The 22,260-nt window shown below is 44.6% G+C and overlaps 2 protein-coding genes across 7 annotated transcripts; both read right to left on the minus strand.

Moving 5' to 3' along the window:
- Positions 1–4,384: 4,384 nt before the first annotated feature.
- Positions 4,385–8,482, minus strand: LOC123190422 (protein FAR1-RELATED SEQUENCE 5). Of its 4 annotated transcripts, none has more exons than XM_044603059.1 (6): positions 8,304–8,482; positions 8,094–8,190; positions 7,200–7,464; positions 5,815–7,086; positions 5,439–5,726; positions 4,385–5,322 (listed from the first exon to the last, which is right to left on the minus strand). In XM_044603059.1, the coding sequence occupies exons 4-6, from the start codon at positions 6,286–6,288 to the stop codon at positions 4,603–4,605; spliced, it is 1,482 nt and encodes a 493-aa protein (XP_044458994.1). In that variant the 5' UTR covers positions 6,289–7,086; positions 7,200–7,464; positions 8,094–8,190; positions 8,304–8,482; the 3' UTR covers positions 4,385–4,602. The 4 variants fall into 4 exon arrangements, with proteins under 4 accessions (XP_044458994.1, XP_044458993.1, XP_044458991.1 ...); XM_044603058.1 differs by having other exon boundaries at positions 8,082–8,190; XM_044603056.1 differs by having other exon boundaries at positions 8,094–8,422.
- Positions 8,483–11,975: 3,493 nt separating this feature from the next.
- Positions 11,976–21,958, minus strand: LOC123186087 (structural maintenance of chromosomes protein 3). 3 transcript variants are annotated; one of them, XM_044597883.1, is made up of 29 exons: positions 21,644–21,958; positions 21,331–21,389; positions 21,186–21,261; positions 20,670–20,708; positions 20,497–20,564; positions 20,346–20,417; positions 20,144–20,223; positions 19,875–19,953; positions 19,685–19,802; positions 19,433–19,608; positions 18,580–18,825; positions 18,381–18,502; positions 18,165–18,309; positions 17,894–18,066; positions 17,701–17,800; positions 16,825–16,961; positions 16,502–16,736; positions 15,680–15,767; positions 15,448–15,597; positions 14,744–14,895; positions 14,377–14,568; positions 14,106–14,289; positions 13,944–14,014; positions 13,708–13,859; positions 13,373–13,541; positions 13,141–13,287; positions 12,842–12,937; positions 12,521–12,695; positions 11,976–12,365 (listed from the first exon to the last, which is right to left on the minus strand). In XM_044597883.1, the coding sequence occupies exons 2-29, from the start codon at positions 21,343–21,345 to the stop codon at positions 12,175–12,177; spliced, it is 3,648 nt and encodes a 1,215-aa protein (XP_044453818.1). In that variant the 5' UTR covers positions 21,346–21,389; positions 21,644–21,958; the 3' UTR covers positions 11,976–12,174. The 3 variants fall into 3 exon arrangements, with proteins under 3 accessions (XP_044453818.1, XP_044453817.1, XP_044453816.1); XM_044597882.1 differs by having other exon boundaries at positions 20,497–20,708; positions 21,704–21,958; XM_044597881.1 differs by having other exon boundaries at positions 20,497–20,708.
- Positions 21,959–22,260: the final 302 nt, after the last annotated feature.

Here is a 22,260-nt window from a genome sequence, read left to right on the forward strand (position 1 = left end):
AGGACATAGAAATAAATCCCCCCCTGGGAGAATGTTTTTCAGATGAGTGGTGGGGCAGTGACTGAATGAACCAGCATTTTCAGCAAAACACTTGGGTTTTGAATATCAGCCACACCTGGGGCCTGACCGAGTTAACCAATATATACTAAATGATCATGTGAATGGAAACGCCCGTGGAACGGGTGTGGCAGTTCTGAATTACGGAAGGAGATGGCCGGTGTGCACATTTCCTTGTTTGTACTGTAGCCCATCCGGCACGATTTTTACTGTGACACATCCAATCCAAAAAGCCCCAGAAGTCCCAAACCTCCCCATCATTTATGCAGAACACTACTAAAAACACCCAACCAGAGCACAATCACACAGCTAAGTTGTGGTAGGATTTTACCCAAAGCTTTTTCTTGTAGGTTTCCTCCCACACAATCTAAAATATTTTATACTTTTTTAGTTATGATCAGGGGCACAACAAAGAATTGGCACCAGAATGATATACACACGTAGAGATCTCCACACACATCGTCATTCATCTGTTATGCAACCAGAGCACTATCACACAATGAATGCAGTTTCCAAAACCACATGTTTGCAATCCTACCTCCCACATTTGTCAATAGCAAAACAAACGCAGTACCAGTAAAACACAATAATAGCTTCACACAAAATAATGTAGCAGGATTCCCATATACTGACCCATATCATTACAATAATTTAGGTTCAGAAACACTTGCAAGGCAATCACAGGGTGGTCGACAATATGCAGAATATTACAATAATTTATGTCCCTCACACTAGAAGCATGGAGTAGCAGATATGTTCATAGATCGAAGACACGACGACCCCCCTAAGATTAATCATGTGGATTACTGAACCACAACGAAACCATCATGCGCCTACTTGCAAAATACATAGCGCCGGGAGTCTTTTGATTATTTCCAGGATGTCACTTATGGTTCGACACGACAGGGCACACTGCCATCGTTACCCACCATCGTGAGGACAGCCCGAAGGAGCTTCTTCTTCAATGCAACTGAAGCAGTCTGCGGCACATTGAACGAGTTAGTGAGACGACATACTATACACGCACAAGCATGGCTTAGGACAAAACCCCGACACACACCGCCCAATAGCACTAACGACATACTATACGAAAGCATCAAAGACGCCAACAATAGCACTAACCAGGACACAGGCCACCCCTAGTGGTAGCTGAGTAAACATAGCATGGACGTCCTCACTCCTCCAGCACGAGTTTGTGTATGCAAATTTGAACTACCCACATGAGAGAATCACATTGAATCAAGAACTGGTATACTCAACGAACCAAAGGAAAAAATGTAAATTTGAGTACAGCAACACTCACCGCCCAATCCAGTCCAATGATTAGTCTTCCTGATGCCAGGGGACAGATCCCCAAACGCAGGATTGATTCCAACCCCTTCTTTGCAAGTGTATTATCTATACAGAACTCTTCTATCACTTCCTCCCCAGTCATTTTCAGTAGAGATGGATGCGGATGCTTGAACCACACCCTGCACAAGGAGTTCCATTTTTTGAAAGGGTCATGATATGATATATGGAGGTCCAAAGGGTCACACAAGGTTCAGTCCAGTTAGCATCGAAATCAATGGCGAAACAAATGGAACCCGGTTCACATACCTAGAAAGATCATTGAACGTCGAATCCGTGGCCCTTGCATAGAAACGCTCATCCCTTCTCTTCCCCTCCATCTCAGAAACAGCTACTCCAATTGGGTTTGCAATCGAGTAGTCTGTGGTCATCCTGTAGCATTTAGCTGACGGGCTGCACCAAACCATCCAAGCAAGGTGCTTTGCGCGAGCTCTTGACACATACAAAAAAGGCAATCTTGACACAGTCACCAACAAATCAAATCGATTCAACCAATCACTCATGTATGTCGAAATGTAGCAACAATAGGAACTACAGAATTGTGGTAGGGGGCACATACGGCGGGGGTGCAAATTTGCAGTAGGGGAACGACCAATTGTTAGGCTCATGTCAACATCCACCGGGGCGACTTGCCCAACAATTGGTGTCCCGTTTATGAAGTCCCGAACATCATTCCCCAAATTTAAATCAAGACGCCTAGCAACATTCCCTACAAAAGAAACAGTGCCACATCCGCAAACAGTGAGATTTTGAGTTGCCATTGTATAAACATTTTTCACACGACCGCGCGGAGAGACTGGTTGATAGGAATCTTACCAAGTCCACTGCTGGCTGAACCACCTTCTCTTAGCGAGTTCCGTCGATTCAAGTCAAGGCTATCTGGGCTTGGGAATGGTCCAAAGAGGTGTCGTGCACTAGGCATCATATCAATGTGCCCACCAGGAGCAAAAGCATTCCCAACATTGTGCTCCACAGCTACAACATAAAAAAAAATTCACTCTCCAGACCAAAAACTTGTTCTAATCATGTCTATTCATGGTATGTTAAAAAACAGAGCAATAACTAAGGGACTCACCAGAGGGAGCACCAAAGCTGCCCACTAAGTCCGTGCCAAGTCGCTTCCGAAGAGTTGGGTTCACGAGCCTACTAGTGGATGGCCCTGTGAATATGACCAGATTAGGATATCTGTGTGACCACCCGGCATCAGGTTAACAAACATAACAATGTAGAGGGCATGATGCACAAACCTGCTGCGTAAGGCACATTCGCTTTCCCTTTAACATCATGAGGAACATCCTGACCGCCTGCTGGAATGAATTCGTTAGGCAAGATACGGCGCACAAAATAGATTCAAATGCACATTGGTTAACGAGCCCGCCAACTAACCATGATCAACATTGGTGCCCCTCGCGTCAACATTGCTATCAACGAAGCAAATCTCACCACCAACGACACGCAACTTGACATCTCCAACTTGTGAAATTGCACAACCGAGCATCTCATTGACTGAATTGACATTGTTTTCATTACGATTGTTGATCATCGCAAGCACACTAGTCATACAAGACTCAACGTGGTTCCTCAAATTCATATTTCTCCTCACCAACAGAGCACACATGTGCATGCATGATTGCACTCAGATACTCTACCACCTGCACAAGGAAACAGGTCCCATCAGAGGATCAACACGCTGTGAAACGGAAAGACATACAAACAGCAAATTTACAATAGGAACATTTTTAAACCCTGCGGATTTCCTGAGCTCGGAAAGACATACCGCAGGATTTCCCGATCCGCACAGCTCGGCTCGTGCGGGAATGGGATCTCTCTGTCACCTGTCCCCAACCTAACGACATCCCTAACAAAACTAGAAGTCAGCGGACGCGAGCTGCCATCGCCCATTCGCACGGATTTCCTACCAGGTTCTACCCGAGTTATATGCTAGGACACCTGATCATTTCCTCTCTGGGTCCGCCCCTGCGGGCGCCGGAGGGGCGCGCACCGTATCGTTCGCGCTCGGCAGCGTGGACGAGTTGCTGCCGGTCGTCGCAGCGCTCGAGCAGGATTTGCAAGCATCCAGCACAAAAGTGCTCGAATCGGTCAACAAGAGATGCAAAACGACGGCACAACGTTCAAAGGGAAGCATGAACAAAAGAAAAAACCCACACAATGGACGAGGGGATGAGATGGAGTCTGTACCTGGCCTTCGTGATTTGGTCTCGACCAACCAGCGCTAGATCGGCAATGGTATGATATGAACTAGGGGCCGGGGCAGAGCACGAGTGCTACTTGTTGGCGCGGGCTTGGCGATCAGTTTTCATGTAGCCCCCCATCGATATAGTTTTCATGTAGGAAAAATGATGATCAGTTAGGAAACAATGTCTATATGTGGAACAAAAACAAGTTTTTTGTCAAACAATCGGGGGAAAACTCACCTTGTTGGTGGCCACAGCAGTACGTGCTAGAACAGTCCTACGTGGGCGTTTCATCAACCCACGGGCTCTCACAGCCGCTGCCCTCCGCTGGAACCTGAAGTGCGGACGAAGCAGGGAGCCAAAACCAACTAGGGAGGAGAACGCTGCAGGAGGCGCCATGGAAGCCAGGAGTACAAACCACAAGCACGATCTACGAGGGATAGAGAATGGTGGGGAGAGGAAAACAAACCAGGAGCATCAGCAATCCAGGCTTTTAAATAGCCAAAACCACACACGAATTCAAATGTTCAAACCCCAAGCCAATCAGACCTCCAGCGCATGGAGATACGACCCGTCATTCGTTCGCCTGTACCTCCCATGTCACAGGCGACCTGATAGACGGCCATAGATGTGGAAACTCGATATGCATCATAATTTCCACCGACAGTGGATCCCTCTCGGTAAAAAGAGGACAAAATAATCATAGGTTGGAAAAACTCCCAGAGTTTGAAAACACAGGACACGTAAGCATTTCGGACGACAGAGAAATTTAACAGCAGAACAATGCACAATGATTTCTGAAAATACAGATCATAGGTTCAAACAAAGACAATGCAGACAACACACAAAGGCCTAAAAAAACCACATGTCTCACTACACCGCTCAGGAATCACTAGTCCAACTATACTTTTATTGAGTTCTGCCACATTTCATTTTACATAAGCATATCATCCAAATAACATCAGCACCACCAGTGGATCATTTGAAATCACACCAGGAATCACTCGACTGGTCCGTCTCGAGGACTCTTCACAAACGGCAACACCGGGTTGAAACAACTTGTTTTCTTGTGCCCAGCAACACCACAATTGCCACATGTAGGAATTTTGCGAGGCTTCTTTGGAAGATCACCCCTGCGGGGGCACGTCGTGCTCTTGTGCCCCTTCTCCCTACAAACCGTACAGAACCTTGAACGTTTGTCTTGGACCTCGTATCCAGGCTTGTCCCTCGCCGTAGTCGGTCTGCCCTTTTGCTTCTTCCTATCCGGCGCTAGCAGCATCGACAATGAACTACTAGACCCAGCACCCCCAGAAACAGAGCTAAGACCACACTCGGTGGAGACGAACATCTCAGAGGACATATCATCTACGCGAGAACCGCCACCATCCAGAGCATGCGTCGGACTGGCTGAGTCACCAACCTGAGTTTGGTCCACCAAACTTTTGCCATCCTTGGTCGCTGCCAGAACTGACAGCTCCGCCTTGCCTGCATTCAAAATGTCAATTGCTCTATCGAACGCATCAACGTTGCTATCACCAAGCTGCACAAACTCGAGGGCAGTGAGGTGTAGCGCCGTATGTCTGTATGATGACAACCGCGGAGGCCCTTGATCTTTTTGATAATGGAGGAGGTGCAGCGGCAAGTTGTCTCGGGCATCTATAGTCCACCTCTTCATGACATGAGCACGCGGTATCTTCCTGACCCCCAAATGAATCAAAACCTGGGTATTGAGACAGGGGAGAAGGAACATCTAAACACAAACATTCAACCACAAACAATGGAAAGAATGCAGTTCATCCAATGCCCCCGACAACAGCCGAAGCTATAGGAACTAACCTTGATAGCATGACAACAGAGCATCCCCATGTGTTCAAACAGCCCACATTCGCATGTGTAACGAGCCCCTCCATCGTGAACATAGACCACATGCATCTCGCGGCACCACTTTTCCCGTTTCTCGGCTTCAACGTGTCTCACGTGGTACCTCACGCCCCGCTCTACTTCCTCAACATCATACCTACCTGCCCGATACAAAGCCTGACCAAACATCTCGTACATCGTCCGGGTATATACTTGGCTCGCATGCTCCTCCAATGGGAAATTGTATCCGAGAACTACACCACCCTGCCATAAGACAACAAAAATGATTAGCAGCAATGGAACCCTCCCAGGACGGATGCATATGGCTGCAAAAATTCGTTGTTGCACGTACCAGCCTGGTTCTCTTCTCTTGGAACCCTTCTTCAGCCTCCCGATCAAACTGCAGCTTGCTGTACTGCTTCACAAAAAGGTTCATCGGGCATGCAGGCGGGATGTAGCCCTTCAACAGATGGTTCGCGCTTTCGCTCCTTTGCGTACTGGTTTGCTTTGCGCAAAATTTGCCACTAAAATAAGGCTTCGCCCACTTGTGCCTAACCTCAAATATTTGGATCAAAAACGTGTTGTTATGAAGCTTGTATCTGTCAAGTAGTCCGGCCCAGGCCTCTTCGAACTCGTCAATAGTGAGCATCTCATTAACCACCTTGTGTAACGTAGCCCTAAAATCACTGCGTTTAGTGTAGTGCGGCCCGAGGTGCTCCTTCGCCTTCCGAAGCACATGCCACTTGCACCACCGATGTGTGGTATCTGGCATCGTCTGTTGAATAGCATTGCTCGTGCTTGATCTAAAAAATGTGTAATCGGCCATTGCACATGTACGTAGCAAAGACACGCACCTCACACTAGCTACAATTGGAAAACCCTATCAAGCGGAAAAGAGGGGGCAGAGCATGGCATCGCGTGAGAGCAACCAACCTGTCAGAATTGTTTTTGGAGGCTTGCCACCCATCAGCCTAACGAATTCGGTGAATACCCAATTAAAACTCTCAATTGTTTCCTCCCTCATCATGACACCACCCATGATTATACTCTGGAAGTGATTGTTCACCCCAACGAAGACGCCAAAGGGCATGTCGTAGAGGTTTGTCTTGTAAGTAGTGTCAAATGTTATGACATCCCCAAAATTGTGGTACTGCATCTTGCTCCTGCCGTTAGTCCACAGCAGTGTTTTTATCTTGCTTTCTTTGTCAACCTCAACAACATACGAAAACTCCGGATCATTTGCCCCAAGCTCAGAGAATGCAACCATAGTCTTGCGCACATCATTGTCCGTCTGCTCCGTACTAAGCTTCCCACAAAAACTTCTAAGGCATCTCTTTGTAAACGGTACGTTCTCCATTCTGCCAAACAGACTGCCAATGATACTGTAAACCTTCCCCAGATTAACATTGTTCTGCCGCAGCTGTTTCACCAGATCCTTTGTGTATGTGTCAATGTGCCGGTGCGATGGACAGTGCAGCTTCTCAGCACAGGTCCTAAGCAACACATGGTTGTGGGAAGCACGGTTTTCCGACACATACCACCCCCCGTCGTCTGTCCGGTGCAGACGAATCATGGCAACGCAGTTGCTCCTAATCGATGAGCTGTTCTCCCTCTCTGGTTTCCTCTGGATTTGTATTCAAAGCAAGCAATTGACATTCAAAGGTCAGCTGTTTTTGAATAATGCAAGTAATTGAACATATGAAGCATAAACAGAAGAAACCAATTACAGAAACTTACAGCACACCCACAGACGATCTCCTGCATGCATTTGGTCCCATTGACATTCTGCCCGCTCTTGCCGTAACGAATCCCAAAGCCAACCTCCCATGAATACAGATTGTAGAACTCATACGCCTCTGCAAGCGAATCAAATACTGTACCAAGCGTCGGGTTGACAACAACCTCGGTCACCCTACCAGTGAATCCTCGGATTGCAGCTTCCAGCGCCGGCACACGATCAACTACTACTGCCCTCTCATCTGGGCCGCGTGGGCCTCTTGGCCTGCATTTTAGTATACACGATCACTTGAATTAAAAAATGTAACTAAAACAAACAAACAGGATAAATTGTTTGAAAAATTACCCACACCAAAATCACGACTATACTATGTCTAAATCCCCGGTTATCTACACTCCTGGTGCTTAAAAACTTTACACCCACATGGCAAATAAAAACCATCCACAATGCATTAGGCTAAGATCGTCCGGAGACAATAATCCTGCAAGCACTAGTAATCCCACTGCTACTACTAGTCCATCCAGAGTGTTTTCGTTATCATTTTCTATGCACGGAGAGATGTAGATGCTCACATGATAACTCACACATTTTCTTTCAATGTCTAGAATAAACTTGGCTTCAGACCAAACTGCATAGGTTTAAGATGCAATCACTAGTACTCCCTCCGTTCTGAATTACTTGTCTTGGATTTATCTAGATACGGAGGTATCTAGCACTAAAATGAGTCTAGATACATCCGTATCTAGACAAATCCAAGACAAGTAATTCGAAACGGAAGGAGTACTAGAAGTGGAATCCCGAAAAGGATATATGAAAGCACAATCAAAAAAATTCACAACGAATTGCGGCTCTGTGCAGTCAGAAAGAGATGAATTAGGTACCTGCGCTTCCACCCCACGCGGATGATGGTGTTTGTCGCAGTCGGGACACCGGGGCGGTACGACTGAATCGCGCTGCATGAGTCGACAGTGCGTGCCCCCTCGCTGGAACCTGCCGACGCCACAACTCCGCCCCCCGAACCAAAGGTTGTACAGGAAGCGCCGGAGGACTCGTGAGCCCTTGAGCCAAAGTAAAAACAATGATAAGAGCAGAAATCTACTCACCCAGAGGGCAACGTCGTCGTCGTCGTTCCAGGGGTCGCCATGCTCAGATCCGGAGCTTGCGCGAACAGGGGGGAGGGGATTGGGAGGAGACACAGGACAGGGCCCAGGTGTGGGGGTAAACGAAAAGGGCCCGTCCAAGTCAGAGCCGAAACCCACAAGACCAATGTATTCCATTGTATCAGCCGCTGTATCTCACTTACCGCACTTGAAATGATTTCAGCGCACGGATCACCTCAATTGGACGAGCGGCAGGATATCTACGATCAGCTGCCGCTGCGTCCAGGAAGGCCGCTCTCCGGTCTTCAGAGCCTATTATGACGGGGCATTTGTAAATATCCCGTTGCCTTACCGGTGATTTAGTGCAAATTTCAAGCTTTGCTAAGCAACAATGTAGTCCAAGGAATAAGGTGACAAGTATGCTTTTTGATTTTCTTTTCTGTTAGCTTTGTATCTTGTTGTCATTTCATTATACTAGCAAGTATTCCTTCATAATTATATACAATGCCTTTTGAATGTTTTGTTTCTTCTAATGTATGGTTTTCATTGGCCTCCTTCTTCTTCATGATCCCTCTTTCTTCATCATTTAAAAAATTAAAAATCACCCGCTCATCTTAAAGAGAATGTATTTGTTTCTCATTTTGCTCCTCCTTCATTGTGCTCCCCTTCTCCGTAGCCCCATTCCACAACCTAGTTTTGCATTGCTAATTACCTCTCTCAAACCCCAACTGATGGTCTAAGAAAAGACCCACTACTACTCCTAGTAACTAGTTTAGGTAGTAGTTGTGGCCACAAACTCGGTACTTCGGTAGTGCTAGATGGAAAAACTCGGAAGTACCAAGGCAATGAAAAACTGACAAGTTGAGTGGCAATAGTGCAATACATGAGGATTTTGGTTGAGGATCTTATCTTTGGGTTCAAGCACCCCTCATTATTGTACAAAATGTCCTGAACTCAAATATAAATCTTGGCTTAACCAAAAGACTATAAAGTACTCCCTCCGTTCCTAAATATAAGTCCTTGTAGAGATTTTACTATGGACCACATACGGAGCAGGTGGGCAACCACTTGAAGGAACAAAAAGTAGGTGATGTTGCCACTCAAATATGAGAACTGATTTTCTACAATAAATTTGAAAAAATATTGGTACATAATTGGTTTGTTAATTTAGTTAATTACCAAAACCGAATAGAGGTTCATAAGATGCACTCTTGGTTTTTCAATAGTGGATAATATATAAAAAGTCACGAAGGTATCAGTTAGAACTGACATTTGCAACAACGTCACTATATCGAGGATGCATATAATCAAATATTTAGAAACTAAAAGAGAAAAAGCAACGGTGATTTGCAACAAGTAGCAACACCGACCATCCCTTGACGCACATGGATGCAAGAATGATTCTCCAAAAGCAGCACCTTCATGAAATAAACAACGCACAAGCGCTGCCTGTTGCCGAATCCAACCACTTAAAGTTGGATCATAAATTAAAGATCACGTGCGAGCAACATCCAGCCAATGCCTTGAACAAGGGAATAATGTGACACCGTCGTTGCTAATAAACCAATTAAGGCCAAACATAGGTGTTTCATCACAAAGCTCGAGACTAGACACTCAAGAAAGCACCACCAAACACAAAGTCACATGTGTTGTCGCTTTCACTTTCTAATCCAAAAATGATGATGCCGGCGTGCACGACTTTGACGTGGACATTACCAACAAGAGTGGCTTGTGGAGCAAAGGGCACCCAAGTAGCAAATGGGACACTGATCACATATCGTTTAACAAGAGAGGAAGGTCAATAGCACAGCCAACATCCCACATTGGGGATGCTTTGATAGCCTCGCACCCCTATCACAAGTGATAGCAAATATAGATCTAGGAATGACCATTGGCCTAAGGCGGATCAACCACATGGGCCACTTCGCCACAACAACGCCTCACACTACCACGATCTGCCACCGGCAGCTCCGCTAGCACCGCAAAAACAACTCGCATGGACACAAGATAGTCGGATTGAGCCACGAGAAGTCGCGGGACTCCACACACGAGGCCAAATGAGACCCGCCATGCCATGCCGCTAATTTCTACTAACATCCATTGTTTCCACTTGGGCACCTCCACTGAGAGGATCCCACCGTCCTCTTCACCGGCAGCAACCTCCAAAGGCAGCATATGAGAGGGGAGAGATGATGATGTGTGTGTGTGGGGGGGGGGGGGGCTAGGGCTTGCCCCTGGAGGGGGCGACACTAGGACGCCGGATCAACACTTATCCATGTGTTAACATAACAAAAAAAAGCACACTAGTGTTTTCCCTTTTGATATGTTTCAAACTTTCAATAATACTATGAACCAAACTAGCGTTGTTACCTCTGACTCTAACTAACAAAAATGTTATAACCCAACAAACCAAACACCTAACATTTTCTTGATTTTCTTGCTTTCCAACCTGGCATAGTGACATTACCGAAAAAGGGTTTCCTCCCACTTTGTATTCCAAAGCAAACCATCATTGTACACATCGCAATGCTGGGGCGAGCAGCACATCACGCCCAAAAGAAAAAGAAGAAGAAACAAATGCCAACAGCGGCAGCTCGACAAAGCGCGGAAGACCCGCGACCACTGCACCCTCCGGAAACAAATCACCACAGCCTGAAGCTCCGATCTACCGCGTACCAAGCAGCACCTCCAAGAAGGGATGCGACGCCAACGACACTGCTGCCCGGACAAGTCCTAGGGTTTCCCACAGTACGCGGAGGGAGGTGGGGGATGGCTACTACCGACACCCTCCAAGAAGGAATAGTGGCACCCGCCGGTGTCACCGCATCGGAGCCGGATGAACCGGCAAGGATTTCTCCCGCACTCCAAACTCCACCGTCCAGCCGGAGCCGACCAACCAAACCACAGCCCAACACCATGCGCCATCACGGTTGCGCCGCCACCCACGTCGTCTCACTGCGAGCATCAACACGAGGCCAAGAGGACCGGAGAGAAGAACCAAGCGACGGGAGCAGCATCACCAAGGCCGAGCGGGAGGGAACCACCTCCACCGCCGTCGTGCCGTCGCGGTAGCCGACTGGACATGGCAGCGGGGCATACCACGCCACCCCTAGCCCGGCCAGGCCCGCTAAACCCCGCCGGCCACGCTGCAGCAGGCTGGCGTCGGCGCTGCCAGCACCCCGCCGTTCATCGCCGCTCCCCCGCCTCCCGGGAGTCACGCCGCAGACCCGTCCCGGGCCCAGATCTGGGCCGAGAGCCGCCGCCAGGCCGCACCGCTGTGCCACCCCGCCGCCAACGACGGCGCCACCGCCCAGCCGCCTGCCCACGCAGTGCCGGGGAACCCCGCCGCCAGCCAGACCGCTGCTGCCTAGGAGCACCCCTCGGTGCAGCTCCGCCCCATGCCGGAGAGCCACCGGGAGGGAAGGTCAGGGGGCCGCCGCCACCAGCGTCCCCGGGGCCAGGCCGGCCGCGGGTGCCAGCGATGGTGGCGGGGAGGAAGGGGAGAGGGGGGCTGGAGGAGGAGGAGGTCGCGCGCGGCCGGTCGCCCGCGGGGGCGACGCGGTCGCGAGAGGAGAGGGAGGGTTCCTGATACTTTTCACATTAAGAAGATGAAGACGTCGCGTAGTGACATTCAACCAACAAAGAAACATGCTGCTAACTCCAGAGCGCCATTCGTGGAACCCACTTAAGCAAAACAACATAAAGGATAATCAGTAGGGTACAGTACTCGAAGAAGAACACTGCGAATCTCCCATGAACAAACACGTACGTGATCCCTAAGCATGCCTAAACAAGTTCATATACACAACTACATCAACTGTGGCCTACAGTATAAGTATGTCCAGAGTCTGAAACACTCCCAAGGCACCTTTCCTCAGCTGGCATTTTGCGCCTGGTCCTGCTCAATGAAGTCCAGCGCTTGCTCCTTGGATACCACGTCGATGTAGCTCACTCTGCTCTTGTGCGCCACACCGTATATCTTATCCGCAACTTTCAGAATCTCTGGCCTGAATGTGGTTGCGATGAACTGGGTGTCCGCCATGTCAGCCAGACGTCGCACCACATCTACAGCAACACTTAAGGAAAACATCAATAAGCTTCCTCCGAACGCGATGAACATTTGAACAAATATTACAGAGACTTGGTTAGAAAAACAGGCACATCAAGATTCTTCTATGGTGATGATAAACAGTCAAGCCAAAGAAAAAAATTAAGGATACTGCCGACGGCTGTTCTGTACTGAGAATCCAGAGCGGCGTCGATCTCGTCGAAGAGGTAGAACGGAGCCGGATCACATCGTTGGATGGCAAAGATCAGTGTCAATGCCACCACTGTCTTCTGTCCCCTGGACAACTGTTTCATGGACTGAGTGTCTCCCTTGCCAGTGAAGGAAACCTGAAACGTGATTGAGCACGATCATCCAAACAGGGCGCGATCACCATAATAATTCAGGAATAGCATCACAACATCATCTGGATTTTTATGATGGGGTTAGAATATATTTCATGAATGCATAGAAGACCTCTGCAAAGAACACATGCCTTGACTTTCACGCCAATGTATCTGTCGATTCTCCCTTTAGGATCTGCTTCACGTGGCCCGTCCTCATCATTGTCATCGTCCTCGGCATCACCATCCTACAAAAATCGAGGGGAGTTAGGAAGTCTGAGAATATAATTTATCTTTCAAACACACATGTGAAATAACAAAAATCAGAGTGTTCAGAGAAACCCCAAAAGATTAAGAAGATTCTTCTTATAAAGAAGTATACATAATGGATAAGAAGCCAAAAGTGCAAGAAATAGAACAAAGGTTGGTGGGCAAACAAAGGAAAAGAAACCTTTTTCTTCATCATAACCAAGGCTCCATGGCCACCTTGCACTAATTCAGAGAACACTTCGCGGAAGTGCCTTGCAACTCCTTTAAATGTGCGTTCGATCGATTCATCCTTTTTTTGGTCTAAAAGCGATATCAAGTCTCGAATTTTCTGCCATTCCAAGCAGCAGATTTTATGAGATTACAGGCTTAGGATGATCATAATGGAAACAGGTTTTACTGATCAAAAAGCTTACCTTGTCACCAAGGGCAAGTTCATCCCGTCTTCTCCGCAGTTGATCGCGTTGTTCATTGAAGTTCACATACTGGTCAAGAGCCTTTTGGTTGACATGACTAAATTGCTTCAACTGCTCATTGCGGTCATGAAGCAGCTTCTGCAGCAGCAGCCTATCTTTTCCCTTGTACCTATATTTTTGCCAGGAAAAAAGATGAGCTAACACGGTATCATCGCACCGCCTTATTTATGTGCTGATAATCACTAGTACATGATAATGAACCATACGAAAAAAAGGGCTCCACATTGTGCAACTGACTCAGCAATTTTAGCAGCTTAAGAAAAATGGAAACATACTTTTCAAAAGCATCAGCGGGCAACGAGCCCAAATCTCGCATCTTTTTCATACACTCTGCTTGCTTGGCCAGATGCATTCTCCTTCTGTTCATCAACTGTTCCAAGTCGTTCGCTGCATCTTGCACAGTCTGCTCCAAATTAGCTTGAACCACCTGTGTTTCATATGTACACGTTATATAACAAGTCAACATTATACAAATTAAAACCCCGGAAAACAATCTTTCTGTATAAGTTACCTTCAGATCATCCCTTTGTTTTTTCAGTTGCTCCATCTTTCCCATAAAGTCATTAATTGCATCAATATTAGCTGCCCAAATTAAATATCATTTAAGGGTTAAGGCGCATCTCCATCTAGTAAAACACAAAAGTGGAAGAAAAGTCAACTGATGCTGATATACCCTGCAGAAGTGTAGTCAACTCATCAAGATTGCTCTTCGACTGTTTCAGCTGTTGCTCTTTTGATTTGACTTCAAGAGACAAGGCTTCAGAATCTGCAGATGAAATTATCGCTTCCAGCTCTTCTTGACGCCTCGTCAGATTAGTTGATAAATTGGTCTCCAGTTCTTCTTTTCTTGTTTCAATCTGTATTACATAATAATTTTCACTTTTGTTAGAGCTAATAGACTTCTGCTTCTGTACAAGCATGGTTACAAAGCTTCATTAGACAACCTCAATGCGATTGTTTTTACACAAGAGAAACTTCTCCTTCAATGCAGCAATTTCAGGATTCAATCGCGAAAGGAGATCTCTTTCTTCTGATGTTAGCTGGTCAATCAGTTCTGTTCCCATCTCATTATTTTTCGTTGCAATGCCAGATTGGATTTGCTCAATTTGGTTGCGGATGTTGTCGAGTGATTTTTCCTGCAAGGTAGAAACTATAAGGCTAAGGCTACATTCCAGACACAATTACAGCAGGAGTAAATAAGGATTCACATATGTAAGGACATCTAGACCAATACTAATAATACTCCTTAACAAAAAAAGAAGGGGAGTCTACCATCAGCAATGAAGAAACAAAGTAGAACTGATTAAGTACCTTCTTTCCAAGGGCTTTCTCAAGTAATCCTTTTTGCTTCATTGCCCTGGTAATATCATCCTTAAACTGTTCCAACTCCGACTTGGCATGATCACGTTCGGCATCCACTTGTTGATGTTTGGTAACTAAATCCATAATTTTTCTATCTATATGTATGGGAAGTTAAGAAAGAGAACTCGTGGATGTATAAGAGTTTTCTTGCAGATAAACAGTAAACATCTGGAGAACTTATCAAATTTTCTTCACACATTCAAATTATTTTGGACATGGAGCCAACAAAATAGAAGCAACCAACATGAAGTTTATTTTGGACATGGAGCAAACAAAATAGAAGCAAGCAACATGAAGTCATAAGTTTCAGTAAACTGTGGTGTACTGGTAACTGAGTACGCACACATCCATATGCTTTGATCAAGTGTAAGGCGGCACAAACACCAGATCATTCTGCAATAGTGGTTAAACCTATGTAGGGTTCATACTTATTTCTATGTAAATAGTGACAATGAGCTCCAATGCAAGCAACGAATCTCAGATTAAAATGTGGAATGAAAAACCTGAACTATTTTGCCCGCCAGGCCTGCGGTAAGAAGCACTAGCAGATGTATATTTAGCTGCAGCGGACGTACTACAAGGAAAGAACATGTAGTCTTTGCACTAGACTCTTGCAGGAGAAATAGGAATATCATTAAACCAAAGCAGGATATCTTGCAGCTCTTTTCCCAGATTATGCAGATGCACTGTCTTTTCCTGGATTGTTGTTTTATTGTCCCTAATTATTTTTACATACTTCAATCTTGAGCGCCTATAGTCAAAGAAACCTCCTGCCATACCACCATCACTTGAAACTTGATCACCTGAGAATAATCGGAGTGTCGATTTATGTGTTAACAATAATATCATTACAAGGACAAGTCAAGAGGAAGAGTTTAGAGCTACCATCAAGTGTGATGCAATCTAGATCATTGCTGCGTGCAACCCTGGTCGCAGTTTCCAGGTCCCGGCATATAACTGTCCTACCAAAAATCTGACAGAAGTTTCAAAGTTAGCTAAAAATGGATTGTATGAAGGTGAAAAGAAGTGCAACTTTGAAATAATAAGTTACCAAAAAATCTAGCCTAGGTGATTGTAGGAGTGAAGCTACTTAATATGGATGAGGATGGGTCACTGGTAAGCATGTAGAAATGCCATAACCACCCTAAAAAAGTGCTCTAAAAGGTAAACATGCACAAATGGAAACATGGGAATGAAGAGACCAATATTTCGAAGCAACACAAGACCTTATTATATAGTTTTTAATAAGACTCCAACTGACACCCTTGGGTGCCATGGAAGCACCCCCCCCCCCCTTCCAGTAATGCAAAATAATTTTTACTATGTACTTAACACTAGTTATCTGACAAGTTAATGCTATTTTAGGACTATTTGTTGAGATTATGATGATGTTTAGACCAAATTATAGTATCTATAGTGTAAATTTTCAATATCAAGGACATATGCAAGACATCACCGAACAAGGATATTCATATACAACTATTAGATAATTTGACATGGCACTTGTAACTCGAGAGATTTTTTTGGGTGCCAAGACACCAAGCAAACAAAGGCAAGATGGATACACGAGATGACAACAAAAAGGAGGCATTCAACGCAAACTAAGGGTAAAATTGACCAGAATAGTAGAGCCTGAACTAAATTAACCATGATAGCCCAATAAAAGATGTATTGGAAGGAGAAAATAACAGAAAAAACTTGAATCACCAGTTCAAAAGCGGGGCGATGCTCGGCACGGTACTTTAACCTCTTCAACAGTGGAACAAAATCAGAACTTTGTGGAATATTGACGCGCGGAGCGTACACTCTGTTCAGTGGTATGAAAGTCACCCGTCCATCTCTATCTTCCTCTTTGTCTGATGAAGGTCCATCTTTACCTTTCCTCCATATATCAATTATATCCGTTGATATGTCGTCATTTGCAACCACCACATGGAACAAGCTAATTCACATCAGTAAAGAGTAGGTTATTCAACAGTAAATGGTGAAATGGAGGGAAAGGGATTCAAGATAAGAGGGCAGTTGAGGACCTATTTCCAGCAGCGACCTCAACAGCTGTAAAAAACTTCTCTTCGCAGTCAATTAGTTCTATTACTGGACCAAAAACTCCTTTCAAACCACGTTCCCTGACTATTTTGCTAGCGTAATTCAGGCCTCTCCTGGTATCCTGTGGAAGAAAACAGAATTAGCACCATGCAAAAATAGCTTTTAAGCGGTCCTTGCAGAGAACAATTAGCAATGCTACAGTATATGCCAAAAGAGGTGATCCGTAACTTAAAATCCGAAGATACTAAACGCAAATTGCAAAACAAAATCAGGTTTTTGCTGTACTATATATTGCAGAATCTGTGTACGTCTGTTCTTACTAGGGGTGCAAGAGGCATTCCTCTTCGTCCCGCTGAACTTACCAATTAGCTCATAATTTTCTGATCACTTGCCTAAAATTAACACTACATTGTATTATGGTATTGTCCACCGGCCCGACTGCTTGCGTCCCTAGGAGAGTATTTTTGATTTCTTATTCAACAATTGGAGGTTGTTTATATGTTCCTGACTAGCATGAACCAGCATCAGTAAGAATGCCTCACTAGAGTGAACACACATCAGTATATCGCATTCTCAAGAATCAGGCTAACCAGCAGCAACATTATAAAATAAAAATCATTGAAATTTTGTAGTTGAAACAACCAAGCAATGCACAATCAAACTAGAGAATATAATTTTTTTTCAGTTATAATACGGCATCCTGTCCTGGAATCATTTATAGATGTGTATACGTGATATGCAATATGCAAGTACGTACATAGGAATAATAATAGAAACCCTTGGAAAGTAATACATCAGAACCACTAATTAATACGTATTAATTAACAAAAAATATGTACAAAATGATACATTTGGCATACCCTGGGTGTGGCATAGTCAAGACTCTTCTGTGCCTTCACAATATCTTCCTTTAGCCTATCGATTTCAGCTGTTACGCTATTTTCCTGCTTCCACAATGATCTGTGACATTTACTTTCTACTTAGTATATAAAGTCTAAAGCAACACATCTTCAATCAAATCACAAAGTTGTAGATGTTAAGAAATGTGCGCACTTCCTTTCATCTTGAAGTGCATCTTTCTGCTGCATAAAGTCATTATAATCCTTTTGTCTGTTTGCAAGAGCAGACTCTAACTTGCCGGATTCACTTCTCCGAGACTCGATGTAGTTCGTCAAGCTATTAATTTCACCTGTAAGTTTCTGAATCTCTTCTTCGAGTAAGCTTTCCTGTCATAACAGAAAATCCAATTGATGAGTAGAGTAGCACATCAAAACAAAGGTCCAGAATGAAACTTGAAGCATCAAACAGGTCACTGGTTCAGTACCTGCTTTTTATTTGATGAAAGTACACGCTCGAGATCATGAATTTCTTTCTGAAGCCACTTATCTCTGGCAGCCTCATTCTTAAACTGAGTTGCCCTCCCCTGCTTTTGGTACAATACGCTCAGCTGCTTCTCGCGGTCCGTTATGCTATCCCCACAAAGTGTGACGTGTCAAAATGAATATCCATCAACAGGTAAAATTTATCTGTTATGTTTTACCTTTTTGACATCTCCTCCTCTTCCTGCAATTTGGCCTGGTGTGCATTACTAATTTCGGCCAATTCAGAATTTGACCTTTCACTCTCTTTCCTCATACTGTGTAAATCCTTCGCAGCTTCATCCTAACGATCGAATCCTTTTAGTGTGGAAACAAAACAAAATTACTCAAATCCATGAGAAATCTAAAAGTGCGGAATACCTTTGCTCGTTTTTCATTTGAAATTCTGTCTTCTATATCTCTCAGATCCAGTTCAATCTGAGTAACTAGCTTTAGTGCTTTAGTACGCTTCTTCTCGGCATCTTCCTTTTGAGACTTGATTTCATCTATCCCTTCTGTACAGACTTCTATTTCTTTATCAAAACTCTTGACCTTCTCACGTACATCTGCCACTTCATCATCCGCATTAGACAACATTTCAGAAAATTTTCTTCGATCATCATCCATCTAACAAGAGACAAATCAAATGAAGTGAGTAGAATAAGCATTACATTATACAACAGGATCGATGTTTTAAATAGGTTGGATCTAGGGTATCTCCTTTTGGAGACAATGCCTTGTGCAATGGCTAAGATCCATGGAGTTAACATTCAAATTGATAGAGCGTGTATTATGGCACAGCATGAGAATGCTTACAAGACTGTGCGGAGAAGCATCTTACACATTTCCAGAAATGCTACTGAAGGAATACAGGTGTTGTTCAACAAAGGAAATGGAGAATATCATCCATTAACAATTGTTTGTCTTCAATATTTATTTTTGTTTTTGTTGTGTCACTTAATTCATAAGTCCACAAAAGTGGGAGCTCATGTTATGTGTCACTATGCTTCATATAGTATTTCTAGTTTTCTAGACTCGAGTTTTCTGAGCATTGATGAGGAGCTCCAACAATTGTGGAAGACAGTCAAACAGTGATACTCAGGTGATCGTTTGAGTGGGAAATGTTAATGATGTGTTCAGCCTTCAATCATTTTGTAATGAGACTATTCAAATTTACCTGATAGAACATAATAATATCCAAGGTGAAACTATGTAACAGAAGGGAAAGACTTACTGAAACTAATTCGTTTTTAGTATCATTCAGTTCATGGTCCAACAGATTATACTCAAGTGATCTTCTTTCTTTGTCCAGCTCCTGGTACTTCACTAGTTCGTCTTTCTCTTCATCAAGTTCTCTCAATCTTTCCTCCAGGTAGTGGACAGTTTGACCAATCTGCTTCCTTTTATGGGCTGTTAATCAAATAATTAATGGACGTCTCAACACATAGAAAAAATATACAGATATTTTTTGGTGATTTAAACTCGCCTGTCTCTTGCAATATTTTCAAGCTCTCCCGACGCCTATCTTCATAAACACGCGTACCGCCAATCTCTTTGAGAAGATCCAGTCGCTCAGAATCCTTCATTAGAGTAAGGGATGCAATCTACACATGAAAACTTTGTTAATATCATATTTGGACACATCACAGGAACAATCAGATGAAAACAATATTTACCTTCCCCTGCTGGACAATATAGTATGGATTAGAACGAGAGAAGCCAGCACTCTCCAGCAGGTTCATGACTTCAGTTTTACTGAACATGGTAGCAACAAGTGGGTCTCAGCAAGCGACAAGATACAACACTACTAACCAGTGTATATCATAAGACATACTCCGTCCGAAAAAGCTTGCCCTCAAATGGATGTATCTATCACCAAGTTAGTGCTAGATACATCCATTTGAGGGACAAACTTGGGACAAGCTTTTTCGGACGGAAGGAGTACCTAACATGTTTCCCATCCAGGTAGTATTCATCCTTCTTTGAAGAAACCGTCCTCCGCAGGCGTACCTCTTCTCTATCAACCTGCAGGAAATTGTACAGTTTAGAGGATCTTCTGAGTCTCTAGAGCAGCCATATAGGTGGAGAGGAAAGTAGTATCTGTAATGATTTGCACACACTCATGCTGAATAAATCAGAGGACTTACTGGAATACGGTTGTCCGAATTATCAAACAGTATCTCGACAAAGGCAGATATAACCGAGTGTCCAGCACCTTCCTGGAAATGGACACCAGTATCAAACACCAGTCACTTGTTTCGACTATTCAGATTTGATCGAAGAAAAGACGAGACATACATGGAGAAGAGCTCCCCTATCCTCACTGCGCAGGTTCTGAAACATGTCGCTTAGGACAAAGCGTATAGCTAGAGCATTTATCATGGCCAAATTAGGAAGAAAGCAGCATGTAAGTGTCAACAAGCATAAGCAAGAATAGTAATTCAGCATAACCGTGCGTTTGAAAATATTACCGTGGAAAAAGTTCGATTTGCCAGATCCATTTGCACCAACTGCAACAAACAGTTAAATCAATGAAATTCATTAAGAGCACAAAATTATGCAGTGGACTCCGAAGTGGATTTCTATCATACTTAGAATTAAAATTTGATACTTCACCGATGTGTCAATCGGGAAAGATTTGAAATCAGTACCATCATGCCAATAATGGAGGCACAGAAGACTAATATGTTTTAACCAACAAAAATCATTGGAGGAACACATTTAATTAATTTAATTTGAACCGTGTACGCAAGTTTAGAGGAGATTGCTAAAACTCAGAGTAGCAATTAGACATTGAATTGATTCTTGGATTAACAACTACTGTAGTGTTGATCATTGCTACAAGTCTGCAAGTTGCCAATTTGATTGACGGGCTGATAGAAACAGCATTTAAGTTAGCCATGAACCAGCTTTTTAACCGAGAAGAACCTCGGTACTCTATAGCTAGCCAAGTTGGTTAATTACAGGGAGGAATATGTTTGGATTACCAACTACGTTAACTTTGGGGCTGAAAGGGTCAGTTGAGGTCTCCTCCCTGTAGCTCTTAAACCCTTGAATTACCACCTGCGTAGACAGCCATTAATTACGTCAAGATGAAGCAGTGATATGACGGCAGTTGCCCAGCAGAGTTACCTTCTTGATATACATGGTTCAGATGGGGAGCGAGAGAGAGATCACGCCACAATTTAATTCTGCCAAAGATAGGACGATCAATCGTGAACACAGCATCCAGGAGAAGAAGTATACTAAAATTCTACTCCCTCCGTTCCCAAATACTTGTCTTTCTAGGCATTTTAAATGGACTCAACATACGGATGTATGTAGACATATTTTAAAGTGTAGATTCACTCATTTTGCGCCGTATGTAGTCACTTGTTAAAATCTCTAGAAAGACAAGTATTTAGGAACGGAGGGAGTAGCAAATGAGTGCAACTGCCGCGCGCACCAAGGTGGTAATGTTTGGTTCAAAACCGCAAGGTGGCGACGGCGGAGAGGAAGAACGTACGGTAACTGCGCGTGATCGTGGCCACGCGCGCGCGTGAGAGGCGGAGGGTGTTGGTGGAGGGGGTGGGAGCGCGCAGCGGGATGGAGGCGTCGGCGATGACGCTTACGATGCACGGCACGGTTGCGGCAGAGCTCTAGGGCATCCGGCCGGTGGTGGACTGGACTACGGGAGGGGTTGAGAGCCACGACGGTAGTAGACGACTCGCGAGGAAAGAGGAAGGAAAGGCACGGGAAATCAGGACGGAGGAGAAAGGAAGTTACGGCAAAAGAGGGAGACTTAATTTGGCTCCAGAGAGCAGATAATTTCCTTTTAGCGTATTTTTATCCAATGCGGTAAGCAACCTGAAAACAGACAATGTCAAGAAATGAGTGCACCGTTCGTCGTAACTGAAAACAGACATTTTTCGTGTCCCTTGCCTCGGTGAACCAACAGGTGGTTCGATGGTTAGGAGGGTGGCTGTATGGTGCAGAGCAACTCATCGGCATTACCATGAACCTATATCAACCCCATAAGCTTTAACTCGACTAACGATAAGAGCTCGGGCACGCCCATCACAA

Source organism: Triticum aestivum, chromosome 2A, assembly GCF_018294505.1.
Source record: "Triticum aestivum cultivar Chinese Spring chromosome 2A, IWGSC CS RefSeq v2.1, whole genome shotgun sequence".
Lineage (NCBI taxonomy): Eukaryota > Viridiplantae > Streptophyta > Magnoliopsida > Poales > Poaceae > Triticum > Triticum aestivum.